Source organism: Scardinius erythrophthalmus, assembly GCF_964197995.2.
Source record: "Scardinius erythrophthalmus genome assembly, chromosome: 15".
Classification (NCBI taxonomy): domain Eukaryota; kingdom Metazoa; phylum Chordata; class Actinopteri; order Cypriniformes; family Leuciscidae; genus Scardinius; species Scardinius erythrophthalmus.
Window position 1 is genome coordinate 11,032,072 of NC_138235.1, and position 16,168 is coordinate 11,048,239.

The 16,168-nt window shown below is 40.8% G+C and overlaps 1 protein-coding gene across 2 annotated transcripts in view; it reads right to left on the bottom strand.

Annotated features, from left to right (window-relative positions):
* Window positions 1–7,475: 7,475 nt before the first annotated feature.
* LOC308703544 (pleckstrin homology domain-containing family G member 1) overlaps window positions 7,476–16,168 on the bottom strand; it is a 53,859-nt gene continuing 45,166 nt past the window's right edge. For both annotated transcript variants that reach the window (XM_081387147.1, XM_081387146.1), the window contains exons 9-18: window positions 15,540–15,635; window positions 14,689–14,775; window positions 13,914–13,947; window positions 13,723–13,809; window positions 13,590–13,628; window positions 13,454–13,476; window positions 13,172–13,342; window positions 12,573–12,692; window positions 10,416–12,297; window positions 7,476–10,288 (exon numbers count right to left, since the gene is read on the bottom strand). In XM_081387147.1, the coding sequence (XP_081243273.1) occupies window positions 9,300–10,288; window positions 10,416–12,297; window positions 12,573–12,692; window positions 13,172–13,342; window positions 13,454–13,476; window positions 13,590–13,628; window positions 13,723–13,809; window positions 13,914–13,947; window positions 14,689–14,775; window positions 15,540–15,635 (3,528 nt within the window). In that variant the 3' untranslated portion in view covers window positions 7,476–9,299. The remainder of the gene's footprint in view (window positions 10,289–10,415; window positions 12,298–12,572; window positions 12,693–13,171; window positions 13,343–13,453; window positions 13,477–13,589; window positions 13,629–13,722; window positions 13,810–13,913; window positions 13,948–14,688; window positions 14,776–15,539; window positions 15,636–16,168) is intronic.

A 16,168-nucleotide genomic window follows, 5' to 3' on the forward strand; every position in this document is an offset into this window, starting at 1 on the left:
GGTGTCAAGTCTAAAATCCTAGAAAGCCAAGGAAAAAATCCTTGCCCCCTAACTAGAAAAACATGGTGTTAACCCAGTCTATGGCCTACTTAGAATCACTACTGCCACTCAACAAAGCAAGATATGCGAAACTGAGCCGAACTGGGTCAGATTGTACCTACAGAATCTGTGACTGGACAAACAACCCAACGGAATGGCCAGATGTGTCATTTCCTCGCATTTTTTGTTGTGTCCCAGCACCCTCGTTGTGTCACTGAGTCTGGCCCTCAGAGGAAGTTAATATAGCAAAGATCGGTTGTTCCCAGCCATTTCGCTTCAGAGTACACCAGAAGCCAGCCTCGAGAGGCTCTATCTGGCAGCGTGGAAGCTTCTGCCAAAGGTATCTCAAATAGGTCCTGCAGACTGTAGAAAAAAGCTACAGAATCCAATTTGGGTCTCGACCACCGCGATTCAGTGGGGTTCTACTCACAGTAGTAGACCCCAAGCAGGCTCTGGTAATGGGGCAAGAAGTAAAAACACTCTTGGGCAAGGAGGCCATAGAACGGGTTCCTCCACCCGTGACAGAGTCCAGGTTTCTACAGCCGGTACTTCATTGTTCCAAAGAAGGATGGGGAGCTGCATCTGATATTAGATCTACGTCATCTGAATTGATTAGTCAAGAAGCTCAAGTTCAAGATGTTGACATTATAGCAGTTTGTGACCCAAATCAGATCCGAGGACTGGTTTGTCATGATTGATCTAAAGCGGGGGCCGCCAACTGGCGGACTCTGGTCCGAATCCGGACCACGAGATGCATCCATCTGGACCACAAAGCTTTTTGACATACAGACGTGCAGTGAAGAGAGCAGAGAGCGGCGCGCAGACAGATGAAAATTTCAGTGAGTGAAAACAATGTCATTAAAATATGAAAATAAATGAGCTAAAAGTCCAGTATGAGAGATCTACACGGGTCCTCTCTCACGCATTCATGCCCAACAACGAGCACATGAGTGTTCACTGAGAATACAGTGGATTTTAGGAAAACATAACAGGCCCTTTACAGATTAGGAAATAGTAAAGTAATGCATGGAGACTGCGTGTGAAACACTTTTAGAAGGAAAAGCACAGAACACGTTTCCTCCGTGGTGCTTTGAGACTGAGGCCTTAAAGGAACACGCCGACTTTTTGAGACTTTAGTTTATTCACTGTATCCCCCAGAGTTAGATAAGTCCATACATACCCTTCTCATCTCCGTGCGTGCCGTATCCATACTGGGAACCATATTCTCAGAAGGAGAAGCACTGCTGCTTGGGCGGAGTGATTTACTCCAACTCTGAGCGAACTCTCTGCTCCTCACCACAGGGCTTCTCAGCTGCTGCGAGCAAATCACTCCGCAGAAGTAGCAGTGCTTCTCCTTCTGAGAATATAGTTCCCAGTATGGATACGGTTAGAAGATGGCTGTGTCTCATGTGACCTTGTTATTTGTACACGCTGTGACAATACAAATCAAGTCTTGACATTAAGCAAGTGGATAGTCAAGGCAGTTTCTCTTGTTTATGAGGTCTCTGGTCAGATTTCACCTTTGGCTGTCATGAGCTCATTAGAGTATGGCGGCCTCCAAGGCCTTATTATCGAGAGTGCCCCTACAAGACATTTGTGATGCGGTATGCTGGCCTTCTCTGCTCACATTCGTGAGGTTTTACCATTTGGACTTGAAATCTGCCCTGGGTTCGCAGGTGCTTATGTCTTAGTTGTGCTTGCAGTATCCACACAGACAGGTAATTGTAAGCATGGCGGTTTGGGTATTATCATTCCCAAAGCGTAAGTACTTGATGCAGTGTGGGTCCCCTGAAAAGGAAAGGTCTTGGGTTATGACTGTAACCCTTGTTCCATGAGAAGGGAATGAGACGCTGCTTCTAGTGATGCACGGGTCGGCTTTTTTTCCAACCTGCGGGTCCCGCTTTTATGAAATTATTTGGCCCGCCCTGCACCACTGTATCTATTTTTACAACCCGCCCACCCCGCACCCGCGACCGTGAAATAGACATACTTGGCATTGTTATGTAAATGAAAACAGCCTTTATTTCAGCCTGAAAGTGCTTGGAAACATCGCCCTGTAATATGGCAACAACAGACGATTATGAATATGAACCATAAATCAGATCATATTACTAAGATAATGATAAACATTTTCAACATTATCAAAGCAGCGTTTGTATTCATCTAATAGGCTAAACAATTTTTTTATTTCAGATTTGTATAGGCCAACAGTTTACAGCCTACGCTACATAACCACTGAACTTTTGTTTTATTTGACACACAGAAATGTTCATTTAGCGTTTTTACGTTTGCTGTGCAAAAAAAAAGAGAATAATTTTTGACACCTTGGGAAGCACAGGAAAGGCGACTGACTGCGACTGCCAGAAGCTTAGAATGTCCTCTCCGTCCCAGAAGAACTGGCCCTCAATGTAGCGCTGAACCTCGCCTCTCTCGGCAACTTCTTCACTATCATCCTCCCACTCACTAAACTCATCTCTTTCTCTTTTGACTCGCTCGGCTTCGACAATTAGAATTAAAATATAACAATATTTAACCTTTTAAACATACATTAGACCACTGTAGCTAAAATGCAAGACCTGGGCCTATAGGCCTATCTATTTGCTGGTGCTACTCACCTCGAGGCATCGGCTCTGGCTCCCTCACACTTGCTGGAGGTGTAAGCGGCGCACTGTCAAATTCCCTGACAAGTCTTCTGGCCTGGTCATACACAGTGTTTCTCTCCTCCACTTGAAACATCTTTAGGGACTTAAAACGGGGACAAAGAAACGTTCCAAGCTTGTGGGTGACACTGATGGACATTTTTTCGTTTAGCAGCTGTGTTGCCTGTGCCCGATTAGAAACCATGTACTCTGGATCACCGTATTGGGGCTCGCAGTGTTTCTTCAGTTTAAAAAACTAAAGCACGACCAGCTGAATAGTTGGATACTTATCACCCTCCATCTCTTCACTCGCAGTTTTAAAAGGCAACAAAAACTCAATAACTGTGTTTAACACATCCAGCTGAATGCCATCCATTCTGTGGAGCTGATCTTTCTCCTGCAAGGCCTGTTGGATTTCACGGTACTGTTTATTGACTGACTGCATCATCGCTACTTTACTATTCCAGCGGGTTTCGCATTCCTGTGTCACGGTGTGTGGGAGCTGTACTACAGTGCCGGATTTTTTTCAGGTATGTCACAAGGCTTTTGCACTTTGCAATGATATTACTCACATTGCGCATGTATGTTGGCGTGTTCTCTTTTAAATCAAATGTGTGTTTGAGAACGATGTTAATGACATGGGCTGAGCACGGCATCCACTTGTAGCACGAAGGGCAGCTTTTATGTTTTGCGCCCTGGTCACTTACAAACATTACTTTTGATATGCCAGCAGGTTCAATACCAAAGTCATGCAGCTCCTTAATAATTTGCTCGTGGATGTTGTGCACTGTCTTTTTGAGAGTAGAGTCAAATTCAGCTGTGCTTATGACACAGCTCTCCAATTTCCAGTCATCATTAATGAAGTGACCAGTAAACGCAGTGTATGCTCGTTTGTTGAACTCATCAGTCCACATGTCCACAATAGATATGCCACAATCCAGAACTTTATTTATTTTCTTTGAGAGGATTTTTTTTTTCTTGCGGGGTCGCTTTGGCTCTGTCGCCAACAGTTTGTTTAACAGTACACTGCTGGTAGCCACACGTCCGTAACGTGAACCAATGTTAATTAGACACTGGGCTACGGTATGAAATCCATCTCCAGATACTATGTTGAAGGGCCGCAGATCTCGACAGCATAATTCAACACAAGCGTCTGTGACCTCGGACTTGACATGTGCTGGTACTTTACTTTTGAGGAGAGTGGTAATATTTTGAGACGTGTCACTGTCGTCCTTTTTCTTAGACCCCCCACAAATATGTCTTGACATGCTGGAAGTGCCCGTTTTGTGGCTCTCGTGTTTGTATATTTTTTCACACGAGTTGCACTTCACGTAGCCGATACTGCTGTTGTCTCCTGCTGCAACTATTTCTGAGAACCGGTCCCAAACATTAGATTTAGCAGCCTGACCTTTTTTTTCTTTTAATTATGTAAATTCTCGACCTCAATTTTCCCACACCGCGTCTTCCATCTTCACTTCTATTTCTCTGTTTTTGTTTTCGTGGCTGGCGGCGGGAGCTTTTTGGCGCACCACTTTCGTGATGTGTCGCGTGACGCCAAAGGTTTGGGGACATGACGCAAGTTACGTTGCTACGACCTTCGTATTGTAACCTTATCAAAGAACCTAATAAAATATGAAAATAGAATTTCCCAAATATTTAATATAGGCTGGAAATTGCACGCAACATACATTGATTTTTTTTTTTTTTTCATTTTGTTTTTAATGACCCGCCCCAACCCGCCCCGCAAATAAAGTTACAATTTCTTTCCCCGCCCCAACCCGACCTGCAGGTTACCCACGGGGTCCGGGGGTTATGAGACGACCCGCGCATCACTTGTTGCTTCACCCTGCCATACTTCCTACATCCCTGTGATCGACTTGCGTTATTTGAAGCTAATGCCAGTAATTCCTTTTGTGCTTTTAATCTTTCTGGTCATGACGTCACCCGCCCATGATGATCCGTTTCACCACTGGACTGAATTCATACACGTGCTTCAGACGCAATAGCACAGAAGCGTTGCCAAAGCATCAATTCTTGACACAGCATCTTAACCCAAGATGTTTCACTGAATCATACGTCATCAGACTTGAACACTTGGGCCAAATACAAGGAAAAACACGTCAGGTAAGTAGACAAGGCGTCAAGTGCAAAGACCACAAGTGTGGGTATTTGGACACTCCCTCAGACTGATTCAGACAATTATCAAAATACTTTTTTTTGTGAATCAGGAGAATTATATGTTTGTGAGCCAGACATCACCACTGGTGATTGAACTTGGACAGAGACAATTTATATGAGACATGCCACTTCCTCAATCCTCAATACAACTATATAAGGAAAACCCGTAACGGCAAAGATGGCAGTTGTATGCACATGTCCCGCCCCTCCCGCTGGAGAGCCAATCATCTGCTTTTAACAGTCAGCAGCTGACCACTAAGGAGCGAATGTACAGTGACGTGACATAACTGCCATATTCAACCTGTACTTTCGCGCTGTGGCTGGCGCTGAGCCAAAGACGGACGCGCTCAGCGCTTGTCATCTCTATCACAACTGTTCAGTGTTTTAACCACATAATGTTTATTTTAGGTTTCAGACATTTAAATACATATAATTGTTTAAGTGCTTGGCACAACACCGGCATTCTGGATAGAGACGTAAATGAAGTTTGGTGTCCTGAACGTGAACCCTTGCGCATGCGTAGTAAAGGTATAACCTGTGGGGGAAAAGGCATTTTAAACCTTATTTTGGGGCAAAGTCATCAAACTTTTTCAGCGATTTTTATCATATTTTACTGCTGTTTCTATACATGCAGTTTTTATGTCCCAGTGACCAGTGAAAGTAAAGTTCTGACTCTCTGCCCATTCATTTAGATAGGAGCCTGGTCTTGTTAGTCCAAAATAGCTGCCCGGAGGCGTTGCCAAGATGGCGGCCGAGTGGCACGACTTACCTAAAAGGACTTTGACTTGGAAATGGTAGTGTTGTCATCTGTATGCAAAAGCAAAGGAAAACCTTTTCTGTTTTTAGTACATTGTTGTCATGTAAACCTACCCTACATATTAGGCTATCTAGAAAGTCATCTAACAGCGCCTGTATCTTTGGACTGCTTCCTGATACTCTTCTGTACTGTTTTCAGCCCATCTGAATGGTTTTCTCTCTTTTGGTTGCGCCTGACGCCAGTGCTGAGAGACGGAGAAAGCCGAAATGATCTTTTATAGTTGTTTATAGAATCTATTATATCAATTAAAATACTACTAATTTTACTATTACATGAGAAAATGTAATTTGCACGCATGTATTAGTCAGGTTAATGACTGAAATACACTTTACTGTCCATGAACACTCATGGTGCATAAACATACACAATGTCTTATTCCCCCGACCAATTAGCCTATGCCTACTGTAAATATACAAATATGTAAATATATCTAAATGTAAAAGTAAAATATAGCAAAACAATTTGTGTAAAAACAAGGTAACACATTATACAGAACCATCAGTTAGCTATCCATACCTATCAAGAAATATTTTATTTCTCGAAAATATTTGTATTACAATGCACTTGTTCTGCAATATTTTTTACAGAAATAGGTATAAAAATGTTTTAAAACGATTATACATACTAAAAACCTGTGGCCTACTGGATCAGAAAAATATGTTTTTTACTTAACAGACTACTCAAAATGAAAGCTTACAACTACAGGAATAACCATGATTAGAGAGTTGTTTACATAAAATATCCCATAAACATTCACATGTTTGCCCTGTGAGACACCGGGTGCAAGTTATTTTTTATGGCTTATTGCGCTTAAACGCTCAAATAAACACAATTATGTTAAAATCCCCGTCTCGGCGAGAATTCCCGATAACACAGTTTGTTATGTCTTGAATGTAACAGCTGTGAAGGAAAACACGTGTGTATCAGTATATTGGATCCATGCATTCGGATTAGACATTCGGATGCAGTCTAATATACATGCTGCCATTTATGTTCATTAGACAATAAAAGAAAAAGAGAAAATTCATAAAGCATTCCATTACAAATGGGAAGGGTGATGTCTTAAATCTTAGCTGACTTGTTGCCTCGCTGCCCTATCAGGCAATGACTTTGCAGGCAGCGTCTGCGCACGAATGTACCTCACGAAACTGATTTCAGACAGACTTCTGAGGCAGCATAACCTCAGATAATGATCTACAGCTAAATACAGAGAGCTTTGGTGAAAACTAAGCGAATATTTAATCACTACAATAGAAACTTCTCGTTAGAATTAAAATCAAAAGTGGAAAAAGTTGGTCAAAAAAGTACATTTACACACAAACTGAACACCACCCAAAACTTTCAGATGTCATATTTATTTGTTAGCTCATCTGTCACAGAATGAAACGTACAGGATTGTGGGATATGAAAGGCAGTGAATCACAAATTAATCAGATGAAGGTTTCGCAGGAGACCAGAAGTGAAGCTATAACTTTGGATTCTGACATGCCTTGATTCCTTCTTACAGTGGAAAGCAGCCTCTTCTCAAACTGCTTAGATTATATTCAGTGGATTGAAGATAGAAAACACTGTATCCTAAAACAAGTATTGAGTTTATTAATACTTTTAAATTTAAACGTTCAAAATCTCGAATACAGATAAGACATAAATTAGTGTTTGTTTGTTTTTTCTCCATCTTTTATTAAGGAATCCAAAAATTCCCATAATTTTCCTATTAAAATGTGCTTGTTAAAAAGTGACTGATGAAAATATAAACAAACATTTAATTTCGGAAAAACTGAAGGCAAAAGCAGTTTTGTTTTAATTGAAGGTTTATTTGTTGCCAACAATACATCTTCGACCAGTTACTACAAGGCAGTTATAAAAACAAAACAAATGTCAAAAAATTAAATTAAGATCATGAAAATAGGCAAATGGCAACATTCATAAATATGTACATCTTTACAAACAGAATGTTTAAAAGGAGGAAAAGTGCAAAAGTAACAATTCCAATGAATAACAGTCCCCACCAGTGAATCAGGAAATTAAATGTACAACTAAATAAAATAGAAAACAAAAACTATATAAACATACTTCATTCAAAGCTTCCGTCTATATTAAATTCAGTTTATTTACACTGGTACTTTAATTTATATCATTTACTCCTGATTCCAGGTTTCTTATTTCAATGTAACATTTTGTAAGGTAACATCTTTGAACAATGCTCATACAACAACAGAGCTGCACAATATAAACTGTTTTTTTTTTTTTTTCAAAACCATACCAGCTGAACAACCATTCGACCACGGAGAGGGGGAATAAATAAATAAGAAAAATAAACTGAAATGTGCTGTGAAAATTAATAATAAAAATATCTAAATCTTTGGGATGACAGACAGTGTGTAGTTTGAGTGTGGAGACAGGGTGGGGACAGCCAATGCTGAAGATTTTAAACACTAAACACAATTATCAGACAACACATAGTATTGAACTCAAATTTACATCAAATTACAGTACGTTTCTGACTCCTCAAACTCCTCATTCTCCAACATGGTCCCCTGAACAGATTAACCTAAAATTAACACACTATAAATTATATTGTCCTGTGTTTTTTGCCGATTACATCTTCTAGTGGTGGTCCTGCCATGATGCTAAATTAAATTAAATTAAATCTAAAAACAGTATTGCAATTTTACTCCATAGTTACTGATTCTATGCTAATTTCTGAGGCATGGTTGATTGTAACTAGGAGTTTAGCAAAACGTGATCACCTTTTAAATATACTTATGACTTTCCAGTCTGATAAATCTATATCTATATCTAATGTACAGCATAGTAAAATATATATGGATTCTATGTATTCTTGACCTGGAGAAAATGTGGCATGCAAATATTACAAATTACACACTGAATGGTCATTGGCTGATGTTAGCATAGTTTCCTGTAGATGCAGCCACCTACACAACCAAATGTACTAACGTCTACACAATTAAAAGGAGATATTTAATTATTGGCTTAAGGAACTGTCAGCATGTTTACACAGAAATTATGGCAGATAATGTAGTTAACATCACCAGGCATGTGCGCCTTATGTGGCTTATCTTAAAGCTTGTATAGCAACATTTATATACATGTACTAGAATATTATAACCAGAAGTTTGAGAATATTTTAACATTTTAAGAGAGAAATAAGTTTAAGTTGTGTCTATGATTCAAGCCCATGTAGCCAATGTTCTTCTTTCATTTCTGAATTACAGTTCCCTTTGAAACTTTGTAAAAATTAGGCCATGGTAATGATTCTTAGTCATGTGACATAATTATTGGGTCTTAATATTAAGGAAAAGAAAGATATAATTTGAAAGATGTTGTGTACAGTGTTTCTGCTTAGATCTGTATCTTAGTGTGTTGAAGTGTAGAGATGAGCAAACTAATGCTTGAATTTATAGATTTCAAATTGAATGGTGTTGTCGAGTGCGCTGAGCTCTGTAAAGTACAATGGATTACAGTTAATATGTTGTATATCATGTGCATTGTGTTGTGTCTTTAAGTTGTGCATCATGTTCCATGTAGATGTTTTAAGCTTGTTGTGTCTCATTTCCTCAGTGTATGTGCTAAGCTTGTGACATGTAGTCCATCATTACTGCTTCCTATGCAAAACTGCTTGAGCTGAGACACTGGATCTTTTCCCTCAGTGACTGGACAATAGTGGGCTGATTTACACCTTGCTGGCTGCAATCTGGATCATTCCACAAGTATCCCTGCAGAGCCATGTCAGGGTTAGTGGAAACCTGCTGTTCTTTTACGAGGGTACCTTGAGGCGGGCTGCAGTGCTTTACTGCGGTTTCCGACAGACTGTGTGGCTGAGCTATTTTTTGCTTCTGTTCTTCATCCTCGTCTTCTGAACGGATCTCTACATAATCGTCATCATCATCTCCAGTGTCTTTAAAGTTGGCCAGATAATTCTCTGTGGCACTTTGCGCATTCAGTGGCGCCTTTCTGTTAAGCACAAGTATTTGCTGTGAGTCCCGCAGTGTGATATCACATGACACAGAGAGGTCTGAAGTCCCCTGGACTGGGCAGTCTGGGAGGCTGTGCTGTCGAAGCATCTGCGTCCTTGATTCTTTTCCGTTCACTTCCCACACCTGATTACAAAGCCCACTGCCATTTTCTTTTCCAGTCTGGTCTATCAATGAAGACGAGGACTGGCAGCGATTATAGGACGACACCTTAGTGTTTCGTGGTCCAATTGAAGTGTAAATGTGATCAGAGTCATCTTTACTTGGTGTCACACAAGCACTCCAACGCTGATTGGGTGGAGTACTAGGAGTAGGCGGGAGGTTCTTCAAAGCAGGGGTAGAAATCGCAGGGGTCATTCCTCTCTGTGGGGTTGAAGTGCATACTGCTGTTTGTGCTGGCCAGGACACAAAATCAGCAAGTTCCCCATTACTGTACGTACAGTTCAGCCAGTCAGACTCTTGTGTAGAGCGGACAGATAAGGAAGGAGAGGAAGTGGTGCTGGGGAAAAGTGGATGATGGCCGGCAATACTGATAGATGACTTCAGCACTGGAGTAGTGGTTGGAGAACCCTTAAAAACCACATGTTCATACAAATGAGAGTACTCTGCTATTCTTGCACCTAAGCAGAAGAAAGACAGATGCATTTATAAACTAATACACCACATCGTTCAATCTTTGCATTTACGAGTAACACATTGTAGAACAAAGAAAGAATAACATCAGCCATAAAGTACGGTATGTCTTACCTATTGCAGTGCCACCTTGCTTCTTCTCCTCCAGTATAGATGCTAGGTCCTTCTGTTTGCTTAGCCTTAGCTTAGCGCAACTGGGTTCATGGTCCATGCTCTTCATCTTCAGTAACTGGTTGGCCTTTTTGATCTTCTGACTGTACTGTCTAGCCATGAGGAACACTCTGTTTTTGCCCCTATCCCCAAGCTCAAGAACCTGGTCCCCAGCTTCCCCACCCAGCAGCAGACTAGAGGAGCCAGAGTCCATGCTAGTAAACAGGGAATGAAGGCCTGAGTCCTTCGGTGAAGGGATGTCCTCATCATCTATCCGGAAGCTTCCGCTGCTCAATCTTGCGAGTTTATTGCGAATGCTCTTCACTGTGCCAGGCTGAGGCTCAGGGGTAGGGGGCAGAGGAAGGGAAGGGGCTACAGGAGAAGATAATGCTCCATCATTCTCATCCAACTTAGTTTCTGGGAGGAGGTCTGGAGTGTTGAGGATAGGTATAGAACTAGAAAGACCTGGAGGGGGATTAGAGGCTGGTGGGTTGGGTGATCCGGGTGCAGCACAAACAACAGGGATTGTTTTTGAGGTTAATTTACATGAAGAATCACTTGATTTTTGTGCAGAATTGGCTTTCTTATTTGGAGATTCTTGTGCTTTGCATTGGGAATCATTACTTCTCTGTTGCAACCTGGTCACTTTACTTGGGGAGTTATGTGTTTTTCTTGGAGAGTCTTGTGCTTTGTGTGAGGAATCACGTGCTTTTTTGGGAGAGTCCTGTGTTTTACATGTGTTGTCTGTTCTGCTTACAGGAAATGCAGCTGGAAGTCTGTCTGGTTTCTTTTCATTGTTCCGGATGTAGTTTTCCAAATCCGTCCAGATCTCATCCACTTTCTCCAATGTATGATCAGCTTCGGAAAGCTGAGATGTTTCAGTGTCTGAGATTGCAGCAGAGGGAATGTGGGGCTGATCTGCCTCTCTTGTATTGGTAGGACAGATTCTTTCCTCAGATACTAACCCTCTTAAAATCTGGCTAGCCATGAGATCTACCTCAGATGTCTGCAAACTGACTGGCTTTCCATCATCCATCTCAGCTGCAAGGACTGGGGGCTCCTGAAAGACAATGGTGTCGTAGACATTCTCCTCATCCTCAACAATTTGCAGCTCACGTGTCTCAAATGGCTCCCCTTCTTGACCAGAAGACCTATTGCTCTCACATGAACTCTCAGTTTCAGTTGGAGTTATGATAACTTGAGGAGCTATCCTAGATTTGACCTCTGCTACCTCAGAGAGTGCAGGGATAGCTTGATCCTTGCGGATAAGCCCCATGGCCTGAAGCTCCTCGTAACTAATGTTGTCATAAACATTCTCGATATCATCAATCGTTAACTGCTCAGCAGATGATGACCCTGAGATTTCATTGCTTGAAGACTCAGTCTGGTTGTTGGTCTCGTCCTCTTGTAGGGCTCGCTTGTTAGGACTTAGTTGCTCACTTTGGTTTTCTCCAACACTGCTGGCCCTGCGAAGTGTTGTTCTGCTCCTGCTTGGAGGAAGGTCTAAGCGTGATGATTTAGTCTGTTCAACATGCCAGCTACAGGGTCTTTCTGGATGGTCAGTAGTCTCATGGTCACTCTCAACATCATGACTGCTTGTATCGTTCTCCGTTGGCAGGAACATCTGATAGATGTCTTCATCATCATCAATTTGAAAACTCTTTTGACGAGTTGGAAACATAGCCCTCCGGACTCGATGATCTGTCCATATGTTGCGGAAAGAAGGTTGCTCTCCAGTTGCCAGCATGTTGCGTGTGTTGTATTCATTTCCATCTGATTCAGGAGGTGCGGTCACCCGTAGGATAGGGGGGGTGATAACCTTATTTTGCAGGGACTCTTTAGCAGTCTGAATGAAAAATGAATAAAAATACTTTTACCATACATTATATTAGTACTGCCGGAACTAAAATACAATTTTGATAACGACAATTTGTTTAATTATGGATTAATGAAATTGAGTTTTAAAAGCATGAGAGCATTCTCAGCTTTGCTTTTCTCACTATAAATACAAGCCAACTCCATTCTTTGAGACATGTTGCTAAATCTCAAAATAATTATTTATCACAATAATTAGTGGTGTGAACTATGTCCCAGCCACATCACGTGTCTCCATGTCCTTACTTGGAGGTCTGCATGAGTAAGGTTGTGGTTTTTCCACTGGTCAATGCTGTCCACCGACACTTGCTGGTTTAGTCTTTTCCGGCTACCCTTCCCTGGCACTCTCAACTTGCCCCCGGAGCTCTGGATGTGCAAAAGTTGTCTCTTAGAACAATATTCAAAATCATTTTTTATATTTGACAATAAGAGAGGTGTATGTCCTTGCAAAGATTGCAGGCACAATGCTAAGGCGTTGTCAGGACACTGCCATACAGCTGCTTGGGTGGTTTTGGTTTCTAGATATGCTTTTGGTCTCTTGTTCAGTTTTTCTCTTAGCAAGCACCACCAATTATCTTACAAACAATTGTACTTGTGATTTAGAAAACAGGCTAGGACTGGTCACGACTAGTATGGAGTCAAGTGCCTTGCACAATGGACAATGGTGGTGAGAAAGACTGAAAAGACTTGATTTCAGAGGCTGCATTTTCTCATTATTATGTTAGCAGCTCAGATCCTACACCCTTAGCCAACTAGCATGTCCTTGTTTGCTGCTATTTTAACTGACCTCTAAGTAATTATTAATCAGGTGAAAATAAAAACATCAAATGCCAATTCAGACTAACCAAACCAGTCTCATCCTCATCATCAGCATCCTGTGGATGTGGCTCTTCGTCTACATCACTGTGGTCACCAGGGTCCAGAGATTCTTGTGATTCGCTGACAAGGCTACGGGATCGGCCAATAGAACCCAAAGTAGCCACAGGTGACAGCAGACTGACTCCAAAACTAGAACTCTGTGAGGCGCAAATACATTTACATTATTATTTTTTTTTTACTTGTTTAAGATTTCTCATTAGATTTGCATAATGGATTAATGCCTGCATGTTATGTGTGGTGTTCTTTACCTTCTGTATATCTGGACTGGATACTACAGCAACAGTAAGGAAGAGAGAAAGAAAAAAGTCATAACACATCAAAACATAATTTTTAAATGATTAACAAATTTGAAAAATATATATATTTCAAACAAATGCCACTTACTTATATGTTTGGAGTTTTTCAATAACTTAGATAAGGGCTCTGATGATGAGACAAAAGAGAAACAAAAAGAATGAGTAAAATGATGATCAATGAAAAATTATGTTTGTATGTTTATTTGTGCAGTGGGTCTCACCTGTCTTCCTGCGTGCTCTCCGGGGCGAGGGACCCTCTTTAGTGTTCACTCTCTTGTCATCAGAGTTGTAGTTGAAACTTGGGTGATCTGAAAAAAGTTAAGAAAAGTGTAAATATAGTCATTGCAAACACGCATAAAATAACAAACACAGTGGTGTGTGACTTTCAGTTTGAAGTTTAAATAATACTTACTTGCGGTATCCATATCCAGAATGGCCTGCTTAGCCTGTGGAGACACAGAAAGAAAACTGACTTCCTCAAACACTAAGTATTTATTCGTGTGTAGTATGTGTGATCGTTTTTGAGGGAATTTATGCTAATTAATTTTTTTAATTAAAACGCATTATTATGCAATAATTATTTTTTTATAAAATAAATGATAATAAAATAAATTAAACAATTAAAATAACAAATATAAATAAAACAAAACCTGAAAGTGTTACAGTTATTTTATTACAGTAATGAGAATTTGTGTGAATAATTAACATGTCACAATGCAAAACATCTGAATGGTCCTAAAAATAAAATCTTTTTTTTCTTTTCTTTTTCTCTGATTTCGAGGCAAATTATGTTTTAGACACATTTATATGTGATTTACCCAACTAAAGGTAAATAAAAAACACATTGAAAAAAGTTCAGGACCTTGAAGATGTCAAATCATTAAAATGAGTATAGATTATACCTTTGAGTATACCTAAATATGAGTAAACAGAAATTTGCATCTTTTCTTTGTGAAAATGTGAATTTTTGACAGCTAAATGTCCTCTGGGTGGCGCTACACCTTCACTTCTGTAAGTACAGAAATTTCTGCTTCACCTTCAATGTTCTTTCATTCTCTTTTAGATGTGAACTATTTTATCATGACATAGTTGAGTGTGAATAGCCAGATTTGGCCAAAGCTGCCTAATCACTGAGCACACTGTACAGAAGTAGAGTTAGGACAATATGTGTATGTGCATGTTCTAACCTTGGCCGGTATTTTGGCAGGATGGTTTTCAAGGATCAGTCGTTTTAGATGCAGGACCCACGTTCTCTTGTCCTGTTGAGACTTTGCCTGAAAGTGGATTAGAGATATTTCAGCACAATCTGCAAATTTAAGATAATTTACTGACACACCTCTATAAAGCTACTGTGACCGAGTCATCCCACAATCAAAGAACATCAACACCAATCATCAAAATCAAAACAAACACTTTCATCAACTGGGTGAACGTCAGCACAATCAGTAACTAACATACAGATGTGATCGACTGGAACCGCCACTCACCAGTGACGCACTTTTACACAGCTCATTTCAAAAGAAAGTAAACTCTCTGATTTTTCACTACGGTAATGCGGTTGAAAATAGTTTTCTCAGTGTTCTAATGACACAGGTGGATGGATGGATGTTCTATTTCATAACGTCTTAGGGTTAAAGCTGAACATATGACTGGGCATGTATTCACTGAGATAACAGTGAGGCATCCAATCATTAGGACACGAGGTGATTTACGGATGTTCTGTTCAGTACACGGCACCATATTTATGACTACTCGGCTGACATCCAACACACAGGTCAGATGTAACAGCACTGGCTTTAGGCGAGACTCATACCGTCACTCACACACACACACACTTATGTCTGCGTATATACACACATGCTGAAGCCTGTTGGTGGGTGGGTGTGGTTTTACTAGGGTAAAGTTCAAGGCGATTGGCTATCCTTCAGAAGTCTGGCCTCATGCTAAACATTCCACTGTGTGTTCAACATAACCGATCTTCGGTTACGTGGTGTGTGTGTGTGTGCACATGTGTCTGTGTCTAAGTTTGAAAAATTACCTGCACAGTGTGTTGAAGTTTGGGGTTCTTGTAGTGGAACACACTGAAGCTTAGAGGTTCTTTAGGAATGACTTCTACCAACATTAGGTTACAGCACTGCACAATTGTAGAGATGGGAATAAACATAGAATAGAGATTATAGTTACTTAGTGTTCCAAACATTTGATAGAACCATGACAACTTATGCACATTTCATTTACACACTGTCAGAAAAACAAAAACCCTTTAGGGTTACAACGGCTTCTCACTGGGGCGGCAGCCTCAAAGCAACACCTTTGTAACTTCTTCAGCCCCAAAGGGTGTACATGTATATTAATACTTTGGAGTAGTAATATATTGCTAGTAAGGTAGTAATATGTACTTGTGGCGATGCACCAGTCTCGTATCTCTCACGGAGGAGCGGAAGCATAAAAGAAGGAGCGACGACAGTGAAGAGCGAGAGAGGACAGGCCTGGACTTATGTTGTTGTGTTTTGTTTTATTTTATTGTGACAGCAGTCGTCCGTGAGGGATACAAGTCCGGTGCGTCGCGCAGGTGTGGCTCATCATTAATCACACCACCGGCCTCGTGCCGCTCTCCCACGGCCCTCGGCCTCATCCTGCTCGCCACAGTACTCTTATGGTACTACT